The 19,005-nt window shown below is 64.8% G+C and overlaps 3 protein-coding genes across 3 annotated transcripts; all 3 read left to right on the top strand.

The window, feature by feature from the left end:
* Positions 1-1,267: 1,267 nt before the first annotated feature.
* On the top strand, positions 1,268-9,849 carry RGS14 (regulator of G protein signaling 14). The gene is given in 16 exon segments (XM_069772313.1): positions 1,268-1,356; positions 1,358-1,466; positions 3,028-3,049; positions 4,277-4,431; positions 4,539-4,631; positions 5,214-5,357; positions 5,527-5,676; positions 5,864-5,984; positions 6,073-6,197; positions 6,274-6,477; positions 6,583-6,659; positions 6,827-6,953; positions 7,279-7,360; positions 7,527-7,585; positions 7,802-7,916; positions 8,232-9,849. Coding segments are annotated over 16 exon segments (1,893 nt in total). The 5' UTR covers positions 1,268-1,282; the 3' UTR covers positions 8,468-9,849.
* A 217-nt stretch (positions 9,850-10,066) lies between these two features.
* SLC34A1 (solute carrier family 34 member 1) lies at positions 10,067-16,294 on the top strand. Its single transcript, XM_069772415.1, has 13 exons — positions 10,067-11,510; positions 11,733-11,849; positions 12,008-12,190; positions 12,637-12,765; positions 12,841-12,984; positions 13,094-13,205; positions 13,293-13,488; positions 13,720-13,815; positions 13,931-14,030; positions 14,272-14,439; positions 14,852-14,968; positions 15,135-15,259; positions 15,365-16,294. Exons 1-13 carry the CDS (start codon positions 11,306-11,308, stop codon positions 15,917-15,919), a joined length of 2,247 nt encoding a protein of 748 aa, XP_069628516.1. The 5' UTR covers positions 10,067-11,305; the 3' UTR covers positions 15,920-16,294.
* LOC138682307 (alpha-2Db adrenergic receptor-like) lies at positions 16,291-18,383 on the top strand. The gene has a single exon (XM_069772414.1). The coding sequence runs from the start codon at positions 16,862-16,864 to the stop codon at positions 17,888-17,890; it is 1,029 nt and encodes a 342-aa protein (XP_069628515.1). The 5' UTR covers positions 16,291-16,861; the 3' UTR covers positions 17,891-18,383.
* Positions 18,384-19,005: the final 622 nt, after the last annotated feature.

The raw sequence follows: 19,005 nt of genomic DNA on the forward strand, positions 1-19,005 counted from the left end.
TGCCATGGTGCTCTGCGGTTTATCCTCTAACTGTTAGTTACTTATATTTCCTAACAAATACCCTAAAATATCCTCAACTGGTTTGTGGTTGCTGATCAACATGGAACCCCGACCTTAGGAGATGGGCAAAAGTGCTTAGGCATCAGTTTGGTGACTCCAAGCTGCACGTCCACCCCTCATCTCTGCCAGGCTCTGCCGGCATCTGCAGCGCAGGCAGCTCTCCCCAAATGTCGGCCACCAACAGCAGCAGCACCAGCATGGCCCTGGGGGCCACCCCCAGACCCACTGCTTGGCATGGATCTGGGAGGCAGCTGCGTGCCTGCCCGGGTGCGACCGGGACAAGTGGTACCAGGCTGGTGGCAGGGTGCATTGGGCTTGCTGATAATGCCCTGCCCCTGTACCCCCTTCCCTGGGGTGATGTGATGCCCAGGAAGAGCCCCCTTAGGCTACCCAGGCTGCTGGGAGTGGTGGCGATGGTGTGGTGACCCCGAGGCAGCACAGGTTGTGCTGGTGACAGGGACTGAGTGGGACAGGGACGGCGATGGGGATGGGGATGAGGATTGGGATGGGGATTGGGATGGGGATGGAGATTGGGATGGGGGGGTGGATGCGGATGGGAACAGGGGTGCAGATGGAGATGGGGTGACAGATGTGGGTGCAGATGGGGATGGGGATGGGGATTGGGATGGGGACTGGGATGGGGATGGGGAGGTGGATGCAGATGGGAACAGGGGTACAGATGGGGATAGGGTGATGGATGGGGGTGCAGATGGAGAGGGATGGGGATGGGGATGGGGATTGGGATGGGGACTGGGATGGGGATGGGGAGGTGGATGCAGATGGGAACAGGGGTGCAGATGGGGATGGGGCAACAGATGGGGTGCAGATGGAGAGGGACGGGGATGGGGATGGGGATTGGGATGGGGACTGGGATGGGGATGGGGAGGTGGATGCGGATGGGAACTGGAGTGCAGATGGGGATGAGGTGACGGATGGGGGTGCAGACGGAGACGGACGGGGACGGGGACGGGACTGGGGATTGGGATGGGGATTGGGAAGGGGATGGGGAGGTGGATGCGGATGGGAACAGGGGTGCAGATGGGGATGGGGTGACGGATGGGGGTGCAGACGGAGACGGACGGGGACGGGGATGCGGCGGGGCGGCGGCGCCTCCTGGCCCGGAGCTGGCGCCGGTGCCCACCGGGGCGGTGCCGGGCCCGGTGGCGGCGGCGGCGCGGGGCGGGAGGGCGGCTCCGCTCCCCCCGCTGCGGTCTCGGTTCCCATGGCGACACTTCCTGTGGCAGCCGAAAGCGGTAGTGCCGGGGAGCGCCGGGCCGGGCCGGGAGAGCCGCGCCGCCGGCCGGGGATGCTGCGGGACCGCGGGCCGCGCCGGTAGCGCGCTCGGCCGGGCGGTGCCAGGCATGCAGGGCAAGGCCAAGCTGCTGCTGGTCCACAACGGCCGCATGGTGAGTCCCGGCCCGGCCCGGGGCGCCGGTCTCCATCCCCCGGGGCGCCGGTCTCCTCCATCCCCCGGGGCTGCCCCGCCCGGCGGAGCGGCGTGGGGCTTGGGTACCGGGCGGGCAGGGCGGTGCGGAGTGGATAACGGGCGGGCAGAGGGATGTATGGGGCCGGGTAGTGGGCAAGCGGGAGGGCGTGGGGCAGATAACGGGCAGGCGAGGGGTGTGGGGCTGCGTACCGTGCAGGCGGAGGGATGTACGGGGCCGGGCAGCAGGCGGGCAGAGGGGTGTGGGGTGGATAACAGGCGGGCGGGGGCTGCGGGGCTGGGTACTGGGCAGGCAGGGCGGTATGGGGCTTGGGTATCCAAAGCAGGCAGGGATGTGGAGGGGTATTAGGGCAGGCAGCAGTATATGGGGCTGGGTAGGAGGCAGGCGGGGATATAGGGGGCTGCGGTAACGAGCAGGCAGGGGTTTAGGAGGCTGAGACAGCGATGTGAGTGGGGATGTATGGCACTGGGGTAATGGGCGAGCAGTGACATATGGGGATGGGGTGACTGGAGTCAGCAGCGCTGGTGTGTGTGGGGCTGGGTGGCACAGGCAGGGTAGAGCTATGTGGGTATGAGCAGCAGGGATGGATGGGAAAGAGCAAGGACCTGGCAAGATAGGGGTATATGGGGCTGAGGTAATGGGCAGGCGGGGCTGGGATGTGTGGTGCTGGCGTAAGGGGCATGGCAGCGGCGTGTGAGGTGGAGTAGCAGGGACAGGTAGGGGTGGGATAATTGGGCTGGGATGGGGACAGGCAGGGGGTGTGCAGGGCAGGCTGGGGTGTGTGGGGCTGGCAGGGTGGGGGGCACAGGACAGCCAGGTCAAGGGCACCAGTTCAGTGTGGCCCCAGTTGAGCGATGAGAGGCAGCACCGTGCAGGGTGTGCTTGACTGGGCTTTGACTGCAGAGGCTCTCCCCATCTCCCTGCTTGCTGTGGGTCCTGGGATACCACACCCCCGCAGATGGTATCTGGGGTGGCCCAGGCGATGCCACAGGGTCCTGCTGTGTCCTGGGCTGGCAGCACACAGTCCCCGTTTTGGGGCATCTGCCCTGCAGTAGCCCCAGGCCCCAAGGAAGGAGGGAGCAGGCAGTTTGCCTGTCTAGGGCTGTGGTTGTAGTTCCTTCCCTCCCCTCCTCCCCTCCCCTTCCTGTGCCGGGGAGGCTGCTTCTCTCCTCCCAGGGCAGTGTTGGCAGGGTTATATCGGATAGCATCTACCCTTTCCCAAGTGATGGCCTGGCCCCAGGGCAGTAGATGCATAGGAGGTGGGAGAAGAGGTGCACACCCCTTGTAACTTCCCACCTCTACTCACTGCCCCTGGGTTGGGAGCCCCATGTCCTGCCTCTGCCATGGGGCAGCCGTCCCAGTTGCAGCTAACACCAGAGCAGTGTCTGCCAGCAGCCCGTGTCCCTTGCTCCTGGGTTCAGGCTGGCCTTGCCCTGACGCTGCTGCCTGCCCTGATACTGCTCCATCGGGCTGGCAGACGCCGTTGTGACCCCTCTGACCTCTCTTCTCTCCACCCCCGCAGGGCCCGGCTGTGTCAGATGGAGGTAAGGCTGCTCTTTGCTCTGGGACGGGAGGCCAGCATCGTCTTCAGGGGAGGGGGAAGCCCACAGCTAGCCTGGTGCCAAGGGCAAGGAGCCACCAGAGAGTCAGGTCCTGTGTCAGCGCAGGCTGTGCCATGGGCGGGTGCATGGCTGGACCCCCACAGTGCTGGGCTGAGCCCTCTGCCAGGAACTCACCATACCCCTCCATCCCTCCCACACAGCCCACTTGTGCCCGTCCCTCCCTTCTGGCTGCTCAGCTGGCACCCTTGGGTGTTGGGGGCTGAGGGGCTTCCTGGGGCAAGCAGAACCTGGGTACCAGCCAGCCCCAGGTTCCCTGAGGGAGTCTGTCTGTTTGTCTGTCTCACTGTGCATTGGATATGTCAGACGGCCCATTCACCTGTCTCGGCCCTACTACAGGATCCTTCCAGCGCAGGGTGCCAGTGGCTGATGTTCCTTGCGCAGGGTGTGTGCAGTTATGGTGTGTTTTGGACAGGAGGAGAAGGGTGGGGAGCCCAGCAAAGCAGCAGCCTGCCGCCGCCTCTGCTTCCACCGGCTTTTGCCAGGAAAGCCCTGCTTCCATACCCTTACCTTCTCTTGCAAATGACCCTCTGCTCTCAGTTGCTCACTAGCTAAACCAGTTCAAAAGCTGGGGTTGCCTCTGGGAACTTCCATCTTTTTGACAGAGGGACTCCATTTGAATGCATTGTCACCTTGTGTTTCCCCAAGGGAGGGTTTCCTCAGGGTTGGGAGCTGGAGGTGACACTTTCTGTGTCCTCCTTTCACTGGGTTTGTTCCTTGTCGTGGCCGCAGGAATGGAGAGTGTAAGTTCAGGCACCTCTACCCACCCTCTGAGCTTCCCTCCACGCTGTGTGCCCCACAGTGTCCCCTTCCACCCTGCTTTCCCTCCCTGGCTGGATGCCTTCCCCACGCATCGGCTTTGTTCCCCTGGGAGATGAGTCACAGGTGGAGTCACGGTGACACCCGGGGAGGGGAGGATGGCCAGCACTGGCAAGTGGGGCTGTCACACTGCAAAGTGCCAGCTGCAGCATCACGGCATTCAATCTGCCAAAGATGCCACTGTGATGCTCCTCCCATTCCCTACCTGAGGGCTCACGGGCTCCAATCAGTATCAGGTAGATGAACTCGCTGCAGATATGGAGGGCTGCTGGCAAAGGGGAGTGACACTGGGGGACACCCAGGCAGCTAGAACTGACTCTTTTTCTCTCTCAGAGTTAAACGCCTCCAGGGCCCGTGGCAGCAACCACAGTGTGAACAGCCTACCAGGACCGCCAGCCACCTGTGGCTCTACACAGGGGTCTGTGGTCAGCTGGGCCCAATCTTTTGAGACGCTGCTGCAGGACCGCGTGGCTGTTACGTACTTCACTGTGAGTGCCGCAGCCCAGACCTCTGTCCCCACTCCTGTCCGTCATTGGCAACTGGCTGTTCCACGGCCACAGTGCCAGCCAGGCCAGCAGATCTCTCTGCCCCACAGGAGTTCCTCAAGAAGGAGTTCAGCGCCGAAAACGTCTATTTCTGGCAGGCATGCGAGCGCTTCCAGCAGATCCCGGCCAGCGACACGCAGCAGGTACCGGCCTCTGCACAGCCACAGTGCGGCTGAGCCTGGGTCACACAGCTGTTGGGAGGGACATGGGCAGAGATGGAGGTCTGTCATGCCTGCGTGTCCCAGGATCCCAGAAGACCCCTGTTCTGGGAGACTGAGCAGGCTGGGAGTTCTTGCGGGAGGAATAAGGAGATGGATGTGATGTGCATCTGAAAAGACACAGCCTTGACTGCCTGCCCCATGGAGAAGGGTGTGCTTTTCCAGCCCGGGGCAGCCAGAGGGTGGAGAGTGCTGCTGGGACATCAAGAGAGCAAGGGCAGAAATCTACACGGGGGCTCGTGGGGACAGAGCCACATGGCTAGCGGGGATGGTTTCTACCTCAGGCTGTACCTCCATGGAGAGACCGGCCAGTTGTGCCCAGAGCTTGGTGCTGGGTGGGGGTGGCTGGCTCCAGTGTTAATCCTGAAGCCCAGGTACCAAGCTGGTCCTGGGGGGGGACTTGGCCCCTCAGGGCTCAGGTGGCTCTATGGGGTGAGCCAGGGGCTCCCAGAGGGTAGCGGTGAGGAGGGGGCTCCTGGTCTTGGCCTGACACCCCTGCTCCCCCAGCTGGCCCAGGAGGCACGGCGGATCTACGATGAGTTCCTCTCCAGCCACTCAGTCAGTCCCGTGAACATCGACAAGCAGGCCTGGATTGGAGAGGACATGTTGGCCACCCCCTCCCCAGACATGTTTCGCATCCAGCAGCTCCAGGTATGAGCAGCACCCATGCTCCACCCCACCCACAGGATGGGGGCTTGCAGGACCACCTCGTGCATCGCCCAGCATCATGGCTGTCACTGTGGGCCTGCGCCACAGGGCAGTGGCTGGAGTGAGCTGTAGGTGGGCAGGGGTCTTAAGCACATGCATCCTCCCTTTGCAGATCTTTAACCTGATGAAGTTTGACAGCTACACACGCTTTGTGAAATCCCCGCTCTACCAGGCTTGCCTGCGGGCAGAGAGCCAGGGGCAGCCCCTGCCCGACCTGCGGCCCCACTCCCGCAGCAGCAGCCCCCCGCCTGACCTCAGCAAGGTGAGCGGGGTGGGAAGCTGGGGGACGGGGATCTGTCCCTTTGCCTGAAAAAATGGTGCTGGGTCCCTTCCCTGCCGCTCAGAGCAAACCCAGCCCCAGGCTGAGGACAGACAAGGGGTCAGGGGACCAGGGAAAGAGAAGGGGCAGCCTCAGATGTCCCCGTGCTGAGATTCTCCATTTGCCCCAGAAGTCGAAGCTGAAGCTGGGCAAGTCCCTGCCACTGGGTGTGGAGACAGCAGGCAGCAGTGCCAACCGCAGCCCTCGACGGTCCTTCAGGAAGGGAGAGCGGCGGGAACCCTCCTGGGCAGGTAGGTGCTGTGCCAAGTTGGGCAGAGGGGCCGTGCCGCCCCTGAAGGTTGCCCGCAGTCCCCACCACTGTCCCTCTGTCTTTCCTAGAGGGGGGAGAAGGCAGTGGGAGCGCCATGCTGTGGCGGGAGTCTCAGGGCTCACTCAACTCCTCAGCCAGCCTGGACCTGGGCTTCCTGTCCTCTGCCAGTACAGCCGCCAGCCCCTGGACTGAGGTGAGTCATCGCTGTGCTGGCCCTACGGCATCACGCTGCCACCAGCTGGGCTCATCCCATGGCATCCCTCTTGCAGGGCCATCGGAAGAGCCTGGGGGGCAGTGAGGCAGAGCTGCCAGCCAAGCCCATGAAGTACTGCTGCGTGTACCTGCCCGACGGCACAGCCTCGCTAGCCTCCGTCCGGCCTGGCCACTCCATCCGTGACATGCTGGCAGGGATATGCGAGAAACGTGGCTTCAGCCTCCCCGACATCAAGGTCTACCTGGTGGGGAACGAGCAGGTAGGGCAGGCAGGGGTGAGAGGGAGCTCCTGCCAGCCAGGCAGTCCCTGGGCTGGGACCACGTGCTGCTCTGCTTGCCCTTTCCTGATGGTTTGGCTCTTGCAGAAAGCACTGGTGCTGGACCAGGAGTGCTCCGTCTTGGCAGACCAGGAGGTGAAGCTGGAGAACAGGATAAGCTTTGAGTGAGTGGGAGCTTCGGGGCTGATGCTGTTGCCCACGTGTCCGGTCCCTATCACATGTGGCCACCCACGGTGCCCCACACCTAACCCCCCAGGCAGTCCTGAACACCCTGGCTCTGCCCCTGCCTGTCCATGCTTGCCTGCAGACAACCTCTTCTCCCCCTCTGCAGCCTAGAAATCTCCTCCCTCAGTAAGACCATCCGCATCACGGCAAAGTCAACCAAGCGCATCCGGGAAGCACTGCAACCTGTGCTGGGGAAGTACGGCGTGAGCATGGAGCTGGTGCTGCTGCGGCGGGTGAGGGCTTGCGCCTTGGTGGGCACAACCCCAGCCTCCTGTGGACAGGATGCTGTGGTGGGGGGACTCCTAGTTTGGGGCTTGGGCCAGGGGCTGCTGGTAGTGAGCTGGTAGTGAGGAGCAGCGCTCTGTGCCAGGGGCAGCCTGCAGGCTTGTGGAGAGTCACCAGTGTTTGAGATGGGCTGTGGCACCCTACCGTGGGTGTGCTCTGCGCTGTGCAGCCCGTGACCTGGCAGGGTCTGCCCAGGGAGCTCACGGGTCCTCAGCCTGGCTGCCTTTGCCATGCTGCAGCAAGCATGACACCGGCTGGCTCTTCCCATTGCAGCAAGGCGAGCCAGCCCCTGTGGACCTGGAGAAGCTGGTCAGCACAGTGGCTGCTCAGAAACTTGTCCTGGAAACACTGGCAGGTAAAGTGTCCTCCCCCACAAGCCACATCCCTCACAGAGCGATCACAGGGCTAGACTGCTTTCTGCTGGCCATGGCTCCTGCTTCCTGGGATGGGCTCCATCCTGTCACCAGCCAGGCCAGGACCAAGGTGCTGGCACAGGGTGCTGAGCATCACTTACCTTGCAGACGTACGAGTGACGGAGAGTGCCGAGGCTGCGGCCGCCCCCTCCCCACTCCGGAGTGAGGTGAGCTCAAGATCCCACCACCCTGGTCAGAGATGCCCCCATGGCTGCTGCCATGGTCTGTGGGGAAGGTGTGCCCTGCTGCGACCCCAGCACATGCTGCGGGGCTGGGCAGCGGGTGCTGAGGCAGGAGCCAGGCTGTAGGAGGGCAATGAGGATGTGGGCTGGTGGAGAGCTGCCTCCTTGCCCCATCACTGAGGCCTGGGCTACTCATTGCAGGAGGGAAGCCCAACAGGAGCAGAGCCCAACACACTGTGGGAGATGCCTTCCTCCTTCTCCCGGCCCCGGTCTTCAGCTGCCACGAACCTGAACCGCCGCACGTACGACCTGGAAGGTGAGACCTCGCATGTCTGAAAGCTGAGGGGCTGGGGCAAAACATAGGGTGAGGGCATGAGGGACGCAGGACTCCTGGTCTGCTGGTATGGGTGCAGGGTCCTGTGAAGCTGGGGATGGGCTATGGGGGACTTGGGGTCCCCTGGTGTGCTGGGGATGGGCACAGGATCCCATGGATGCTGGCATGGAGCAGGGAGAAGGTGCAGGTGCTGTGCCTGTGACATGTTCAGGGTCACATCAGGTGGAGAGGGCAGCTGAGGTGTTAGGACAGGAGACCAAGTGCCAGGCTCAGGTGCATGACCTGCATTTTCCCCAGGGCTGGTGGAGCTGCTGAACCGTGCCCAGAGCTGCCGGGCCAACGACCAGCGTGGGCTGCTCTCCAAGGAGGACCTGGTCCTGCCTGACTTCCTCCAGCTCCCTGGACAGGATGACAGCACTTGCAAGGGCTCAGATCAGCCCTGCGCCCTTCACCCAGGCTCCGAGGGAAACGGCCATCCTCAGCCCACAGAGCCCACACCAGCTCAGCCTCCGGTCGACCATGAGCTCCGATGAGTCCTGCTGCACGTCTGCACCCGGCGCGTGGTACCCCCGGGCCATGCCGGGGTTCAACACGGGGCCCATCCAGCCTCTGCCCTGCACCGCCGACACTGCCTGGACCGCAGATTCGTCCACGTCCTGTCCCAAACTGTTGTGTCGTGTCACTGTGAGTGGTTGAGCAGCTGCCATGCCCCTCAGTGGGGTTGCATCCTGGTGCACGTCAAGGGAGTCCTGTACATAGTTTGAATCCCTGTTGCAAAGCACTTTGCAACGTCCCACGCATGCCTGGCACTGTCCTGCCCAGTGCCTCTGCCTGCTCTGCCTGCGGCAGAGCTGCCCACCCAGCAAATCCTGCCTGTGCCGGGCTGGCACAGCCCCACTGACTGTTCAGATGGGGAAAGCACCCTTCCAAATGAAGGGTGTGCAGGGTAGAGAGGATGGGTGGGGTGGCAAGGCAGGCTCCAGCCCCAAACCCCGGTGCTGTTGGCAGACAGGGTCAGGAGAATGAGTGTCTGGAGCTGAGGGCTGGATCCGGTCCCTGACCCCGCAGGAACAGGGCTTCCCCCATTGTTGATGTGTGGGTCTACCCTTCCTGGGGAGGGTGAGCATGGCCCTGCCAGCCTGTGCTCTGGGCAGGTTGTTACCGTCTGCATTGCGTGAGTGTGGCCGGGCCTGATCCTGCCACGACAGCACTGCCATTGTGGAGCAGGGCACCTGGTTCCTGCCCCAAGCAGATAGAGGCAGAGCCCGCAGGTCATGCCAAAGAAGCCTTCCTCCTCCCTGCAGGGAGACCCTGCGTAGGCGGCTGCTGAAGCAACCTGCAGGTCGAGTTGCCCATAGGTCCCCTGCCCCGGCCTGGCTGGGGCTGCGGGTGCTTGGCCCTTGGGGACAGGCCTGCTGATGCCAGAGGAATGCAGCACCCCTGGGTGCTGAGCATCTGAGCCTGGTGTGTGGGTACCCAGCAGGTGCCCAGCCTGGCATCCCTGCTGGCAGCTGTGCTGGGCTATAACTTTGAGCCTGGCTCTGCTGGACCTGGCTGTGCTTTGTGGGTCCTCATCCCCAGCAGCCCCATGTCCCCAGAGGTCCCAGACCCAGTCTGCGATGGAGGCAGCCCCTCGACAACAGCCAGGAGATCCCTCCATCATCTGCGTGTGCTGGGGCCCTTCGTGGCTGTGCCCTGGGTCACTGCTCTGTCACCACTGCCCAGCCAGAGGCAGAGGGGTGACCCAGGGCAGCCCCAGGGCTTGCCCAGGGACAGGGGGCATGACCGCCCAGCCCCATGCTGCCGCGGCCAGCTGCGGCCCTGCAGCCCCGGTCAGAGCCCCCCTGTGTCTCCGTGGTGCTGCTCAGTCCCGTCTGTGGTGTGAAACCGGGGGAAATAAAGAGCATTGCCTGGATGCGTGTCCCTCTCCTTCCTCCGCTGCTGAGGCTGGACAGTGATTTTCCCAGCAGTGATGTCTCCCCCTCCATACCCCATGGAGCCCCCTCCATATCCCATGGAGCCCCCTCGGGGCCAGGGCAGGGCTGGAGTCAGCCCTCAGCTCCAGTGCCACCCTGCCCGGCAGCAAGGGGCAGTGCCAGGAGCTTGTTTTCCCGGCACCGGTGATGGTGTAGGGAAAGCTGCAGGGCCGGCACGGCCAAGGACTTCAGCCCCAACCCTGTCAATAAGTGACAGCCAGAGCTGCCAGGGCCTCACTGGGTTAATGATTGTGGGGGCAGCTGGCCAAGAGCCCCCAGGCATGGGGCAAGCATGGACACCTCCTGCCCACCACAGCCTGGCACAGGGCTCTGTGGGTGCCACTGGCTGCAGCCCCAGCGAAAAGGGTCCCCAGGCCCTGCAGGGGCAGGACATGTCCCCAGCTGTGGCACCTCCCAGGCATTCACCTCCATCAGTTTGTGATTCGGCAGAGGCTCCGTGATGCTCCAGCAGTGGCAGGGATGTCCCCAGGCTGTCCTTGAGCACCCTGGAGTACCCGAGGGATCTCCCCTTGCTCCTCCCATACAGTAACAGCTGGCTTGTCTATGGTGACGGGTCCTGGGAGTGCCTGACCCTGGAGGAACGGAGATGTGGCAGCTGTGTTGCCCCTCCATGCCCACTCCCCACGGGCACCGGGGCTGGAGGGGCCTTTGGCCCCTGGCTCTCCCCCAGGCAGACGTGGATATGAGCTGGCCGGGCGCCTTGTGGGTGGATGGAAACTTGGCTGGAGGTGCGTAAACAGCGGGTAATGATAAATGGCATTATGGAGGTGGTGACGGCAATGTTGGCATCGCTCCGCTCCTGCCCACCCCAGCATCGCGCATGCTGGGAAGATGCGGGCTCTGCCCCACGCAGCCCTCGCAGTGCTGCCGGCTGCTCTGTGCTGAGCTGCTGGCACGGGCAGAGCTAGGCTGTGTGCCACCATCACCACCAGCAACAAGACACAGGGACCGCACTGGTGCTGATGTAACCCACCACCAATGCCCTGGCAGCAAGGATGGCACGTGCTCTGGGCAGAGCCGGGTCCCTCATGGCTGATGCTTGGATGGCTCCAACGATGGTGGATGTGAGTGCAGCCTCACCTCTGGTTTGGGACACCCTGGCAGCACCAGCACTGAGCCCTCCTCCTCCTCCTCCTCCTCCTCTTGTGCTGGGGATGAAGCAGCTGGCACCAAGTGATGGAGAGCTGAGGCTACTCCGGCATCACCCCTTGGGCATGGGGCTCCAGCACTGCCTCGGCTTTGCTCCCCACTGCACCAGGTGCCGCTCACCCAGGGGCAATGCCAAGCCTCGGGCAGGCGAGGTGGTGTGTGCCAGCGGCACGGCACCCCGGGGGCGTGCGCCCCATCCCGCCCCAGAGCTGCAGCTGACGCGGGATGCCGTGGGGTTACCCATTAACTGCAGGAATTTCTGGGGAGGAGGTGAGCAGCAAGCGGAGGCGAGGGGCAACACGGGACTCCTTAGACTTTGCTCTTGGCGTGCATATAAAGGGCCGCAGTCCCCCGTGGGCTACTTCGCTGGAGGGACGCGTGGATGTGGCATGGGGACATGGTGCTGCCTTGAGAGCCCGGTCAGTCCCAGGTGAGCAAGGCCCTGGGCAGGAGGGGTCCCCTCCCCGTGTCCCCTGCCTGCCCTTGTGAGCTTTCTGGGGTGGCACTGTGGCGGCCAGTGACCCAGGGGACCATTGGGGATGGGATGGTGCTCCTCGGTGGTGCCAGCACCACAGGGATTTGGGGAGCCACTGGCGGTCAGCGCGGCGCAGCCATGGCTCTGCTGTGGTGACGCGCGGCCGCCTCTGCTCAGTCTCAGCAGGAGCGATGCTGCCCTACCGGAGGGAGAGCCCAGCCCTGCCCCGCTGCCCGGTGCGGGGAGGAAGGGTGGTGCACGGGCCCCAGTTCGCCTACTGTCCTAGCCCCCAAGGTAGGTGGCCCCAGCCCTCCTCCTCCTCCTCCTCTCCCTCGCCCTGCTGGGTTCAGCTCTGCTTCTGGCCAGACCGTGGCTCAGGCGGTGCCCGGCTCTCCTGCGCAGGGGGGCCCCTGCAAAGATGGGGCCATAACGCAGGTGCCCCCTCTCCCCAGCTCTGCACCGGCTGCCGGGTGCCCACACCTGCCCCTTCACCGTCGGTGCGGTGCCTTGCCCTGACCATGGCTTCCCCTGCCCCGGCTCCCCCGGGCGCCTGGGCGAGGGCAGGGAGCGGTACGAGCTGGATACGCTGCCCTGGCAGGGGCCCCGGCTGGGCTTGGATGAGCTGCAGAAGCCAGGTGAGACCCCCGGGTGGTGGGCACACAGGTTGGGGAGCACCCCAGAGACCTGCCAGAGGCACCCAGAGGGGCCTCGGGGTGCCAGGACTGGGGCGTACCAGGAGAGCCCCAGCTTTGTCCCTGGGACTGGCAGCAATTCCTCCCCGCTGTCCCGTGGTGCCAGTCCTCGTGCTGGCACCCCAGCTGGACCCCCAGCACAGTGGGCTGCCTGCCGGCAGGACAGACCCTCAGCTCCCTGGGGTTCCACGGGCAGAGGCGAGGGGCAACGGGGGCAGTCAGCACAGGGTGCTCCAGGGTGGGAGGAGATGGAGGGGACCCGGGGAGTGGTGGCACGGCTGGGGACATGTCCCACCAGGGGCACAGGAGGATGGCATAGGGCTGCGGGAGCCCCGGGAGCTGGGGCCATGCTGCGGCCGGTGTTTAACACTCTTTCTTGTCTTGCGCAGAGCTGGGGTGCTGGGCCAGAGTCCAGTCCATCTGTGTCTCCCTTCTCAAGGTGCCCCTGATGTTCGGGTTCCTGTACCTCTTCGTGTGCTCCCTGGACGTGCTCAGCTCTGCCTTCCAGCTGGCCGGAGGTAGGTTGGTGGGGGTGCCTGGGCAGCTGGTGGCACCCACCGTGCTGGCACCCTGCCGCTCATGCTCTCTTGCAGGCAAGGTGGCTGGGGACATCTTCAAGGACAACGCCATCCTCTCTAACCCAGTGGCTGGGCTGGTGGTGGGGATCCTGGTGACCGTGCTGGTGCAGAGCTCCTCCACCTCCACATCCATCATCGTCAGCATGGTCTCCTCGGGGCGTGAGTGCGCCCATGGGGGTCTCGGGGACCTGAGGCTGGGGGACAGGGTGGCTGGATGGGGTCACCCTGCGCCCAGCCATGCGGGGCTAGCGGGTGTCTCTGTCCCCAGTGCTGGAGGTGCGTTCTGCCATCCCCATCATCATGGGCTCCAACATCGGCACCTCCGTCACCAACACCATTGTGGCCCTCATGCAGGCTGGTGACCGCAGTGAGTTCAAACGGTGAGAGCTGGAAGGGGCAGAGGGGACTCGGGGGGCTGGGGGCTGCTCCCCAGGGACCACCCCATGCCAACAGGCTCCTCTGCACAGGGCCTTTGCCGGCGCCACAGTGCATGACTGCTTCAACTGGCTGTCAGTGCTGGTCCTGCTGCCGCTGGAGGTGGTGAGCGGGTACCTGCACCACGTCACCCGCCTGGTCGTAGCCACCTTCAACATCCGCAGTGGGAAGGATGCCCCCGACCTGCTGAAGATCATCACAGAGCCCTTCACCAAGCTTATCATCCAGGTCTTCTCAGCTGCGGTGTCCCCCAGGGTGGTGTCCCCAGGCTGGTGGTAGTCCCCCAGCATTGCTGTCCAAGTGCTGGTGGTAATATCCCCAGCACTGGTGTCCCTTTGATGGTGGTTGTATCCAAGTGTCCCCAGGCTGGCAGTGGTGTCCCCATCCCAGTGAAGATGTCCCTGAGCTGTGGGTGCTGTCAGCCCCCAAGGGCTCTCTCCAACACGTGTGTTGTTGCAGCTGGACAAGTCGGTGATCACGGGCATTGCAATGGGGGATGAGAGCCTGCGCAATCGGAGCCTCATCCGCGTCTGGTGTGGCCTCACACCCCCACAGGTGAGGGGCCCGTGGCCCTGCTGGGTCTACCAAATGATCGCACGGAGGGTGGGTGGTGGGCAGGGGCTGGCCGAGGAGGCTGTGGAGCTGGCTGCTGCCCACCCTCTCCCTGCAGACAGCTGCTGTGGAGATTGGGCCCCCCCCGAACTGCACGTCCCCCGGCCACTGCAGCACTAAGGCCATAGAGAGCCTCCACAACATTACCAGGCAGAAGTGTGAGTGGGTGCAGGGGGCTTGGGCAGGGCTGGGGGGGTACGGGGCTGGGGAGGTGCAGGCGGGGCTAAGGGGCTGTAGGTGGGATGGAGATGTGCTGGGCATGGGGCTGGACTCATGATGTGGGGCAGGCCTGGGAGATGTTGGGGCTGGGGTCCAGGTGGGGGGGTGTCTTGGAGGGGGCAGGTTTGTGAGTGGGGCCGGGCTGGCCCCAGCCCCTTGCCCAGCCATGCTGTGGGACAGGCGAGCACCTCTTCACTGACACACCGCTGCCTGACCTGGCTGTGGGGCTGGTGCTGCTGGCTGGGTCCCTCATCGTGCTCTGCACCTGCCTCATCCTCCTGGTCAAACTTCTCAACTCCCTGCTCAAGGGGCAGGTGGCCAAAGCCATCCAGAAGGTCATCAACACTGGTGAGTGGGACAGGGACCACTGTGGGGTGAGCGGGATGGGACCTTGCCTGCCCCATGGCCACCCAGCCCCATTGCTATCCCCACCTGCCTTCCTCAGACCCATCCCTGGCTGCCCCTAACCCCCATCCCTGCCTGACCCCCAAGCCCCCTGCCTGCCCCTGATCCGCACTCTGCTTACGGCTGTCATGGCCTCCTGGTGTCCACATCCTCTTTCCCCAGCCATCCCAGCCACCAGGCTGGCCCCATACCCACAGCCTAACCCCATACCCAAAGCCTGGCCCCAAACCCACAGCCTGGCCCCACAGCCCCCTCCCCAGCACCATGTAGGAGCTCCGGGCTGCTCCCAGTTGATGTGTCCGTGCCCACATCCATGCTTGTGTCCATGCTTGTGCCCATGGCCATGCCGTGGCAGACCTCCCGCACCCGCTCAGCTGGCTCACTGGGTACTTCGCCATGGTGGTGGGTGCTGGGATGACCTTCGTGGTGCAGAGCAGCTCTGTCTTCACCTCAGCCATCACACCCCTGATCGGTGAGTCCTGGCTATGCCTGGTCCCCTGCCATGTGCTGGTCCCCCCCACGATGGCCTGTGGGTGCTAGGGCACCCAGAGGGGTGGGAGGATCCATGCCTCCTTGGGACAGTGTGGGGACAGTGCTGGCAAGGAGCAATGAGACAGGATGAGGTGCCTCCCCTGCAGGCCTGGGGGTGATCAGCATCGAGCGCGCCTACCCACTGACCCTGGGCTCCAACATCGGCACTACCACCACCGCTATCCTGGCTGCCCTGGCCAGCCCAGGGGACAAGCTGGCCAGCTCCTTCCAGGTATGGGCAGCCTGGGGCCATGGCCGGGCTGGAGGGGGGCACCAGGCAAGGCAAGGGCCGGAGGAAGCCCACGTGCCCGGCCCAACGCGGATACTGTCCCTGCAGATCGCCCTCTGCCACTTCTTCTTCAATATCTCTGGCATCCTGCTGTGGTACCCGCTGCCTTTCACCCGCCTGCCCATCCGCATGGCCAAGGCACTGGGCGAGCGCACGGCCAAGTACCGCTGGTTTGCCGTGCTGTACCTCATTGTCTGCTTCCTCCTGCTGCCCTCCCTCATCTTCGGCATCTCCATGGCGGGCTGGCGGGCGCTGGTGGGGGTGGGCGCACCCTTCCTCGGCCTCCTTTTCTTCGTGGGGCTGGTGAACGCGCTGCAGGTACGCAGCCCTGGCCGCCTGCCCAAATGGCTGCAGACCTGGGACTTCCTCCCCGCCTGGATGCACTCGCTGCAGCCCCTAGACCGGCTTATCACTCGGGCCACCCTCTGCTGCACTGACCGCTGCCGCAGCCCTGAGGGCTGGGAGGAGCGCGAGGGTCCTCGTCCTGACAAGGCCAGGCTGGGGCTGGACAACCCCGCGCTCTCCTACCCTGAGGAGGTACCCAGCCCCGCTGTCCGGGTGGGCTCCCCTTGCCCGCCCCTGCACAGTGCCACCCGGCTCTAGCTGGCACCGGATGCCCGGGCCACCGCTCCCATGGCCACCCAGTTTCCGCCGTCCCCGCTCAGCTGGTGTCTAATAAATGCCGAGCGCCCGCGCCCCAGGTGTGTGTCTCTTCACAGAGGCTCTTGCCTCTGCAAACCCTGCTGCAGCCACAGCCGCAGGTGCCAGATGCCCACCATCCGCCCCTGTGGCCATACACCACCACTGCACAGACTGGTCCAGTATGGGTGCCCGATGCTGGGGATGCACCAAACGCGCTGCTGGTGCCATGGGGGCACATGCTGACGATGCCGCAACTAAACCCTGCGGTTTGCAGCCAGCCTGATGTGCCACAGGCAGCATCTTCTTCCACCCGCTTCATCCCCAGAGGGCTGAGCCCGCAGGGTCCATGCTGCACCGCTATGTGCCACGGCAGTGTGTCGGTGATCCGGGCACAGCACAGGGCAGCTGGCGATGTGCTGTGGTGCTGCCAGGCTGGGGTTCAGCGGGATGTCAACTCGGCGTGGTCAGGCAGTGTCCCCAGCCTGCTGGGTACCCCAACGCCCATGGCAGGAGCCCTTTAAGTGTTGGCAATAACTGCTTCTCCCACTGCCCACAGATGCTTGGGCTCCTGCCAGCGATATCGGCCCGTCCCTCCCTCCCTCCTTCCCTCCCGCCCTCCTCCGGGCTGGGACCAGCGGAGTCAGCGGGGCTGCCGTGGGAGCCGCTCCGGGGCTCCCGGCACTGCCGCCGCCCCGCGTGCCTGGCCAGGCGGCCACCGGGCCGGGACGACCTCTGCCTTGCTGCCAGACCGGGTCAGTACGGGAGCAGTGGTGGCCAGGACGCCCCCCCAGGGACTCAGCGATGCCAGGGCTGCGCCACCAGATGCGGCGGGGCCGGTGAGCAGGGCGTGCGTGGCGGGGGGCAGCCCCATGGGGCTTCGTCAGCCTGAAGGGCTGGGCCAGCATGGAGCCAGCCGGCACCCTCCTCAATGCCTCCGGTAACGGCAGCGAGGCTGGCAGCGCCCCACACTCGCCTGCAGCCACAGGACTCATCCTGCTGGCCGCCCTGGCTGTCCTGCTGGCCACGCTGGTGGGCAACGCGCTGGTGGTGGTGGCCATCTCCACCAGCCGAGCCCTGCGGGCCCCGCAGAACCTCTTCCTGGTGTCCCTGGCCTCGGCGGACATCCTGGTGGCCGTCCTCGTCCTGCCCTTCTCGCTGGCCAACGAGGTGATGGGCTACTGGTATTTTGGGGGCGTGTGGTGCAGCCTGTACCTGGCGCTGGACGTGCTGCTCTGCACCGCCTCCATCGGGCACCTCTGTGCCATCAGCCTCGACCGCTACTGGGCCGTCACCCGGGCAGCCCGGCTCAACCTGCGCCGCAGCCCCGGGCGGGTGAAGGGGATGATCGGGGCGGTTTGGGCGGCGGCGGCCCTGGTGGCACTGCCACCGCTCCTGCGGGCCCGGCCTGGGGGCCGAGAGTGCCAGCTGAGCCAGGAGACCTGGTACGTCCTGGCCTCCTGCGCCGCCTCCTTCTTCGCCCCCTGCCTCGTCATGGTTGCCGTCTACTGCCGCATCTACCACCTGACTGCCCGGCGGACGGCGGCCCTCCTCGCCGCTCGCTCCCCGTGCCCCGCCGGCACCTGCAAGAAGGGGCCGGGGGTCAGGATGCCAGGCTGGCGGCACCGGAGCCAGCACCAGAGCGTGTCGTTGTGCCGGCAGCGGCTGGTGCGGGCACAGGAGCGGCGCTTCACCGTCGTGCTGGCCGTGGTGATGGGGGCCTTCGTGCTGTGCTGGTTCCCCTTCTTCTTCACCTACAGCCTGGGGGCTGTCTGTGGGGAGGGCTGCCGCGTCTCCAAGCCTCTCTTCAGCTTCTTCTTCTGGATCGGCTACTGCAACAGCAGCCTCAACCCCCTCATCTACACCCTCTTCAACCGGGACTTCCGTGCCGCCTTCCGCCGGCTCCTCGCCGTCCCCCACCGTCACGGCACCTAGGACCTCACCGGGACACCAAGGACGCAGCCCCCAGCCCCGCTCGCCACTGGCAGCACCCGGCCCCACCGTGGACCCTGGACTGCAGTGCCAGTGTGCATCTTGAGGTACTTTTGGAAACGTGGGGTTTAATAAAATGAGGCCAAAACCTGTGCCCGGGGCTGGCGTCTGCCTTCTGGGAGCCCATCAAGCAGCATCCATCGCCAGCACCCGTTGTCATCCCACCTGTCCTCTTTGCAGCATGGGTGACCCGCTGGTGGTGACAAGTCGCCATGGCAGCTCTGGCGAGCGCCAGTCCTCCCCGCTGCCAGGCGAACCCCAGCTCCTCTGCATGCCTGTGACTGCCAGCATCCTCTTGCGCAGGGGATGGACCCCACAGCTGCTGTGGGGGATGAAACTCCCCACATGGCAGCATCACTTGCACCGGGCTGAGCTGGCCATGCCACTGCAGCAGCCCAGTTCAAGCCCTGTGCCTCTGCCGGGGCTGTCCCCTCTGGCTGCCCATCAGCACGTAGCTGTGCCATCATGCCATGGGGGCCCCATGGAACCACATACACACCCCACAGTGGGATACGAGGGGTGCAGGGCTGGGGTGCGACACCCCACATCCTGCTCAGCGGCTTCATCGGGATCTTGCTGCAGGAAGGAAAGGAAGAATGACATCCCAGTGCTGGAAAGGCCGTCCTCCCTTGGGAGAGTGTGGGAGATGGGACCACATGGGAACAGGCTCTGGTACAGCCTGAGGTGCGAGGGGCCACGCGGGCAACCGTGGGGCGAAGACCCGGGGGCAACCACATCCTCCCAGGGGCAGCAGCCACCCTGCACCCGCCCTGCCCGGCTCCCTGCCCCACTCCGCACAGACACCCGGGGGTCAGGGGCCGCTCCACTTCTCCAGCTTTGCCGCTCAAAATAGAAAATCTCAAAACATTGGACTTTCACTCGGCTAAAAACAGCCGCCGGCGCCTGGGAGCTGGAACCCAAGGAACGCTGGCCCCCACCAGCCCCTGCCGGGGTGGGCACAGCTCAGCCGTGGGGCCCGGGGGGCTCAAAGGGACGGGGGTACTCGCAGCGGTGAGGACCCCTGGGTCATCCCCTGCACCCACTGGCCCTGTGCGCAG

This window comes from Haliaeetus albicilla, chromosome 27 (genome assembly GCF_947461875.1).
Source record: "Haliaeetus albicilla chromosome 27, bHalAlb1.1, whole genome shotgun sequence".
In the NCBI taxonomy this organism is placed as follows: domain Eukaryota; kingdom Metazoa; phylum Chordata; class Aves; order Accipitriformes; family Accipitridae; genus Haliaeetus; species Haliaeetus albicilla.